Source organism: Cricetulus griseus, chromosome 2 (genome assembly GCF_003668045.3).
Source record: "Cricetulus griseus strain 17A/GY chromosome 2, alternate assembly CriGri-PICRH-1.0, whole genome shotgun sequence".
In the NCBI taxonomy this organism is placed as follows: Eukaryota; Metazoa; Chordata; class Mammalia; order Rodentia; family Cricetidae; genus Cricetulus; species Cricetulus griseus.
In genome coordinates, this window is record NC_048595.1 from 265455153 (window position 1) to 265463126 (window position 7974).

Below are 7974 nucleotides of genomic sequence, written 5' to 3' on the forward strand. Positions count from 1 at the left end.
TGACTTGGTAATTTTATTTATGTCCATTTTAGCAACTAGCCTAAGAAAATAGGTACAAAAATATTTATGTTAAGTAATACTTAACTCAATGTTGTTTTCTTAGAAAAAAAAAACTAAATACCAAATAACTGGAAATTGGTTAGATACATTTCAGTTTAATCATATGATGTGTATAAAGCCAAAAAAGAATACTATTTTGCCACTAAAATATATGCAGTAAATAAATCTTAATGACTTGAAAAGCTATTAACAACATATTGTTTTAAAAGAAAACTGATTTTTTTAAAAGAATTGTATATCACACATACAAAAGAGCATAAAATATACGATGCTCACAATAATTATATCTAGTGGGAAATTTAAGCTTTGTTGTGCTTTCTATTTCTTGTCTAATATGTATTTTATTATTTGTGTGTACATGTGTTTTGTGTGTGAGAGTATATGTGGACTGTGTCCGCAGGTGCCTGTGGAGGCCAGCAGAGGGCATCAGATCTTCTGGAGCTGGAGTTACAGACAGTTGTGAGTCACTCAGCATGAGTGCATTGAACCACACTCAGGCATCTGCAAGAACAATGTGTGCTCCTAACAGTTAATCCATCTCTCCATCCCCACTTTTTGCCCATTTCTATTACTCATTCTACTATTTCTGTCATGGTTGTATGCTATTTTTACAAAAATCAAAAGATAACTTTAATTAAAAATTAATTAACATATAGTCTCACTCATATATCAAGTCATATCCACGGTTTAAATGATAATAAAAGGAATCTGTCAGTTACATTACTTAACTTCACAACATTCTGACATGTATTATCAAAGAGTAGAGCACATAAGAAATAGTTTCAAAGGAAAAGGAAACTCCCAATCCTGAACAATTCACAAGCTGGGAAAGAGGGACCTGGGGAGGGAGATGCTGGTACTTTCTTTCAGGTATGGTTTTGGATAACAGAATGATAATTAGTTTGGAACATATTTTATCTCTCTTGCTATGTCCCTATGTTCTGCCTGACTTGCAGGGTCCACCCTCAAATCCTCATGGCTTGCTAAGAGAGATAGATAAGGAAAGACAGTGGAGCCTTGCTCTATTCCAGAGGGAAGTGAGAAGGAAATTGCTTAGATCAGTTTCAGCATGGGCCCAGAGCTGCGTCTAAGTTGCCTCTGGTAACACAGACCCAGTGGACTAGTTTTATTTTATGGCTGTGCTAAGAAAAAGGTCAGGAAGTGGAATTTAGATAGTGCAGAAGAGATGTGTGAAGAGTCCCTGGCTGATTACAGAATGATTCCATATTTACAGGCCCATTGGGTCAGATGGCATAAGAAAGACTCCCACTGATGACTGATTAAGTGGCCATCACCAGGCACGAACTAATAACAGTGGCCTGATTGGCACTCGTGGTATAGACTTTATACACTGAGCTCTGCTTTTTGAGTCTGGCTACAGCTTCCTAACGTCAAGTCCTTGAGAGATGATCACTGTGCTCTATTTTGGGTCACTTTGCAGCATTGTCATCAGCCATCTCTGTGCTGATCTTAATGCAGTACTTAATGCAAACGAGACATTATAGCACTGACAGCCAACTAGAACAGCAGAGGACAGTCTTACTCTTCTATGGATATATTCCAAACTCGATAGCTATACAATTGCCATAGAAAACTGAAATCATGTGCCGCCACATACAAAACCTGTGTTGTTTCCATGAGAGGGACAGCAAACAACCATGTGCCCCATTTTGCCTTGCTGCCAAGACATCAACGACCCTTAAAGGGTCAAAGGAATGCTGTGAAATTGTGGACACCGGCCCTCACTGGCACAGTGGCAGTCATGGCAGGTGCACAGCTGCATGCATCTGTGTCTTATCACAGCTGCAAAACTAGCCTAAAAAATCACCAAAACTTGTTGCATCATTTTCCTGCCTGTGCCGGAGCCACTGGTTTTCGTGCAGTTCATCATTCCCTAGGCCTTTGTCTAGAGAGATACTAATGGCCATCCATCCGTCTACAGACTCCAAAATATACATTCAGCAGATCTCGCTCATGTGAGCTTCCGTGTCTGCTTATGTGTTTCTACCGGCACTATTTTTAAAAAGTGGTCTATTTTTTCCCTCCTTCTCTTTCAGGAAAGTATTCAATAATTTCACTAGAGAGAGCCAGTGTGGCAGACAACTCCGTCCCAGAGAGGAAGTTTTAGCCAACGGGAATACTGTTTATGTTCACCTTCTCATTTTTCTATTCTAACATTTTATTTTTCAAAAAGAAGTGTGAAGCTTCAACGAATCAAATGGGCTTTTCCTCAGACATCAAGGAGACCACCTTTCTCTGGGAGTCTCCATTTAGTGAGACACTTGTGCTCACTAATATGTACTCTTCACTGAAGCTCTGTTTTTGACTTTCCTTAAAACTCTGTTACCTCTTGGTTCCTATAAGTCTGTCTTTCACACAAGAAAAGCAGGGCTTGGCTCTGTGGAGCAGGGCTTGGCAAGCGCAGAGGCAGGAAACACAGAAGGGAGCGAGTCTGTCAGACTCATTTTCTTCTATTTCAAATGTTTATTTCAGATTCGGGAGGAAGTGGAGTGGTTCCTTTCCATTTCCTAGTATTTGGAACCTACAAGCTGTATAAGGCTTGGAGAAGGGCATTCTACTGCTCACCATGTCGAAGTCACCAAAAGAGACTCTTCGTGACACCCCCATCTTACCAGAGAGAGGACTGAATTATTTGAGCCCTAGTTGCACTGTCTCCTGTGGTTGTAGCCTGGATTCCTGATTTGGGCAACTGAGAGCACTATCAAAGCTTATCAACATCCCAGCTCTGCTCCCAAGAGGCTAGGGCTGTACCTGACTTACCTGAGTAGGGACTCAGCCCAGCCACAGGGAATACCTGAGACTCCTGCTCAGCCTGATAGGATGTTTTAGACCCTGGGTGGGATCTGGTCCCAAGCCCACTTATTAAGTTCCTGGGACATACTACAACAGTCACCAGGATGTTGTTTTCCAAGCTAACACTTAAGATGTGCCTGCTTTGGGTAGAAGTTCATTCATGTCAGTCTTAAACACCCAGGCTTTTCCAATCCATACTATAATTTCTCTAATTTTCTTTTTCAACATCCTGTTATTAAACTCATCAGTTCTGCATCTTGCCTTACTGTCCTTGAGATCAAGAGGCCATTTCTAAAGCCCCACAGAGACCATCAGAGAACAAACTAGAAAATCCTATGGAAATTTTCCTGCTAACACTAACAGATGTGCACACTTCAAGCTGTGGGAAGCAGGACCAAGGAATAATTTTAGGTACAAATTAGCTACTGGAGATATTTATGGACAGAAACTTTCAGCAAAGGGGAGACTTTGTGATATTTTATACAAATGACCCTGTAGTTGGGTACTTTATAAAGAAACCAAACAATGTATGTAAATTAATAATGGATTGTTTAAGGGTTTCCCAGGCCAGAGTGTCTAATCTGATCACATTAGCTTTATCAAAGAGTTTTAAATGAAAAAATTTGACTCTTTTTATAGTCTAGAATTTTTTGAATTGTGCTGTTGTTTGGGACCTACTGATCACAGTTCACTAAGATTTATGTGCACAGATACATGTCTCAATCAGAAAATTTATACATACACTTATATTTGCACATTCATTAATTCACAGTTTTTATATTATATCTATTGTGCTCTGGAAGAACTCCTAAGCTAATTAACTCTTCCATTATATTGGAATTCCTCCACCTGACTTCCATGTATTGTGAGACATTGACTTAGATATAATTCCCATAGTCATTTTAGAAGCCCAAAGTAATTTAAAAAAACTTTTTGATTGCTATGACTCTAACATCCTCTTTACTAGTCACTATTAAAGAAGGCATAATTGTAAGTACAGCATTCAATTTTTCTCTAGCTGGGAAAAAATAGAATGAAAAGAAGATAAAGAAATATCATAGAGCTCACGATAAGATACACATTCCTGCTAGGAAGACACTTTCCCTGAAGTACATCATAGCCAAGCTATGCCAAGTCGTATACTTTTCACACACAAAATTATATTGTATCAAATTTAAATTTGTTACAACTGCCATATCCATTAAACCAGTGATAACGAAAATGCAACTCGATATCTGATCTAGTGAAACAGCGACCGACATTAGCTCCCAGCCACATGAAGACCCCCTCCACAGCATTACTGCTGTCCGCTAAAACTCAGCCAGTTGGTCTTCTCCAGCCAATTTTAACTGTGTGATTGTCGTGTTTAGAAAATCTTGAAGAAGGTCTCTGGGTGAGGCAGTTTTGCTGGTCTTTCTCATCACTCTGCATTTGCTGCACTTAAAATAGACACTTGTACCAGTGTCCTTTCTATTACCCAGAGGAGAAAAAAAAAATCACACACACACACACACACACACACACACACACACACACACACACACACACCAGTCCCTTTTCTTTCAGCTCACAGAGAAGCAACTCAATCCAAGCAGTGTTGAAACCTGAGTAGGTCACTGTACACCACGATAAAATTCCCTAATCCCTGGGCCAAATCTCCCCAAGGGGGGCCTCCTCCTGATCCTCCACTTCCCAGGCTGACTTTTCCATTCCTCTCTCCTCTTTCCCCTTTCATTTCCCCTACCTTCAAGCCTTGATATGCGATCCGAAGTGGGGGCTCAGGTTTCCGTTTTTACAGCTTAGGCCCCGCTAGCTGTATACATTCCTTTCTCTCTGCTGGGCAGTGATTACTTACCAGGGCTTAGTTTACACTGGTCCAGATGAAAGCTGTTCAGATGAAGGCAAATACAGCCAAGCTGCCCCAGCGGCACTGATATGAAGCTGTACAAGGCTACATTGTGTTCTCGGTGACATTTTGTTGCACACATTTTTATACAGAGCAACCAACTTGTTATGTTACCCTATACTTCAGTTCAGGAAGCTGAATGGATAATAATACCATGGAGGATAGGGAGGGGTTTTGTTGGTATGGTGATTAATATTAAAATAAGAAAAAATATATTAATGAGCTAAAAATAACTCTATGACTTTGAGAACCTACTTTTTAAGTAAGGATTGGGGGGTTATGTTATAGTAGAAGAATGCCTATAAACCCACTAGACACCCTGGAATGGTATACATGGACATGACTGAATGTTGCCAGGGTCTTTCTTATTGTTCCAAACTAGAGAGAAAAATGCCACAACTGAATTATGTGCTGGGAAAAAAAAAAAGAAAGCTTCTCATTTAATGTTCCAGAATGACACAAGGATTAAGACTTCAAATAGTAGAAGGCAATCTGGAGAAAAAATAACATTTTAAAAAGAGGAAATTCTGTGCACCCAGGTTAATCCCACACTCAGCCCCACAGCATGGGCTGAAAACTGTGTAATTTTTCCCCTTCACACAATGTTGTTTTTGTTTCTTCCTCTCTAGTTCAGACAAACATCTGTTATACTGTAGAAGGACAACTATCTCCCAAACCACGGAGTGTGCCTGTAGCCAAAGCCAACAGCACCAGCCCCGAGCACTGAGCACAGTCAGCCTTTATATCCAGCCGGGATAATGTTTCACATGTTTTGATTAAAATTAGCTAATTTGTAATTCTAGAACCTATGAAACTTAAAAGCTGCCATCCATATAGAGGGCATTAGGCAGGATTTTAAAGGGCCAGAGCTAGCTGTGATTTCCTAGTGGCCTTCTCTTGTCGTCGCCCACTGTCCATGTAAAAACGACAGGGAAAAATAAGTAGAAACACAGGACAAGAGGGAAGGGCCGGACCTGCAGGGCACATTGGGCCTCGTGGAGAGAAAACAACTTTTACTTCTTCCTTCCTTCCTTCCTTTCTTTCTTCCTTTCTCTCTTTCTTTCTTTCTCTATCATTGGAATCAATGGTGGCTTCTGTTAACAGGGAATGGTATTAATTTCCAAGGCAAAGCTTTACTTTCCCAGACAGAGACACCTCCTGCTTCCAGACACTAAATTCTTCACCCCGCCGAAATAAAAGCCCTATTTCCAAAATGTGGTATAGTGGTGAGATTTCTGGGAGAGAGGTTAAGCTACAAAAATACACCTATTTATACAAACACATAAGCTGTGTTTGCCCTTTCTAAGCATGGGCTTCATCACAGTACCCTTCACTAAATACGCTTGCTATAACGAAGAAGACGCCAAAACGCGGTAGCAGTGCATCAGTCCCATACCATTTTTAACCAGTTTGCCTTTCAAATACAAACTTAACCAAAGATGACCAAGTCACCTGACAATATCGAGGATTCTGTACAGAAGGGGGGGTCGCCAAGAAACGCACACACACAAAAAAAAAGCCTTATGCTTTTTTTTTGGGGGGGGGAAGTCATAGAAACAAAACTATACATATAAAAGGGTTTTTTTAATCGCTTAACTCGTGAAATGCACACAAGACAAAAATCCTCGCCCAGACAAAATGCACAAGTTTGAGGAAAATAAAGAAGTGGGGGTGACAGAGGAGTCCAGACTGAACGCTGTGCTCTGTCTTCTAGCGCGAACAGCTGGAGCGCCAGGAGGCTGCGCTCGCCACCTCTGGAGCACCGCTGGCCTGGCAGGGAGCCCGGCCTCGCAGAGAGGACTTGGGGCTGGCCTTCGTGAACAATGGGCAGGCGGCTGCGAAGGCCGCCCCTCAGACAGCTGGCTTTCAGCCGGGCTTGCCGGGTCTGTTAACTGGAAAGTGAGGCGTGCAGAGGCGAGCTGGAGACCCGGGGCAGCGGCGGAGAGGAGCGGCCGGGGGCGGCAGAGGCGAGCCCGCTGGCTGCACCGTCCCTGACCCGCGCCGCTCCTGCCCAAGCCTCGAGCACTGACAGCTACACGATCGCTGCTGGCAAGTTGGACCAAAGAGGGATCACCGAGCTTGGAAACGAACTGGGAAGAGGGGTGGAATCCAGTTTATCTCGGTGCCCCGGCTCGGCAGCTCTTAACTTTGGAGGGGTCCGGGGGCTCATTTCCGAAAAGGGGAGAAAGACTGCACCGACCATTGGGAAAGCCGCTGCGCCGTGCCCACTCGCCACTAGGGTCCGGTACCCTCGCCCTGAAACATCTGCACTAATCTAGGGTTTGTGAGGATCAATAGTATGCTTTCCCCCGCCCCCATCAGATTTGAGGTTGGCAGATTTGAGGAGATGCAGCCCGAGAGTTGGCCTCGGTTTTGCACCTGGAGCTCCTGCTGAGACGTCCCGGGGACCCGACAGAAACTGACAAGCGCGCCCCTGTCGTTGTCCCCCCACCCCACCCCACCCCCCAAGCCTACACAACAGCCCGAGGAGGGAGGACGGAAGAAAGAGCTCGGGCTCCCCGGCCCCTGAGTCTGAAAATACCTTCATTTCCTCGTTGATTTCCCTCTTGACGGGGTGAGCCGGTTTCCGGCTCCTTTTATTTTCCGGAGGTCTCCCTTCTTTCTCCATTTCTGCCATGTTTTTGTGTCTGGTTTCTGTGGAGATGAAATGGCTGCTGCCGCCGCCGGCGGTGGTGGCGGCGGCGGTGGCGGTGGCGGTGGCGGAGGTGGAGGTGGTGCTGATGGTGGCAACACTGGCGCTGGCGGAGGTAGCGTGCTGGCGGGTCCGGCGCCGGAGGGGGGGAGGGAGGCAGGCGAGGGAGGAGCGGGGTCTCTTCTAGCGGCGGAGACCGTCAGTGGCCGTCACGGGGAAGGGTAGCCCGGGAGTCTCGGGGCCGCGCGCCGCTCTGCCGCCGCCGCTCCTGCTGCCGCCGCTGCCGGTGCCGCCTCCGCCGCTCCCGCTCCCGCCGCCGCCGGGCTGCATCCTCGGGGCCCCACGGAATCGTCAGCCATCTTCCTGAGCTCTGTCCGTCCGCATGGGCGAGAGGAGCGCCGGCCACGGCGGAGACAGCTGCTCTGGGCGTGCGTGCGTGGATTTGTGTGTGCGCCCGGGAGAGCGCGCCAGCCCCGGCGCCCTGCGCCTCCCGCGAGCCGAGCCGCGGGCGGAGGGAGGGACTGCGCGGGGAGGGGTCCGA

General features: G+C 45.4%; 1 protein-coding gene across 2 annotated transcripts in view; it reads right to left on the bottom strand.

Moving 5' to 3' along the window:
• The window catches only part of Sobp (sine oculis binding protein homolog), a 160956-nt gene extending 153269 nt beyond the window's left edge, over positions 1-7687 (bottom strand). For both annotated transcript variants that reach the window (XM_027402243.2, XM_027402242.2), the window contains exon 1: positions 7323-7687. In XM_027402243.2, the coding sequence (XP_027258044.1) occupies positions 7323-7418 (96 nt within the window). In that variant the 5' untranslated portion in view covers positions 7419-7687. The remainder of the gene's footprint in view (positions 1-7322) is intronic.
• Between the last annotated feature and the right edge of the window lie 287 nt (positions 7688-7974).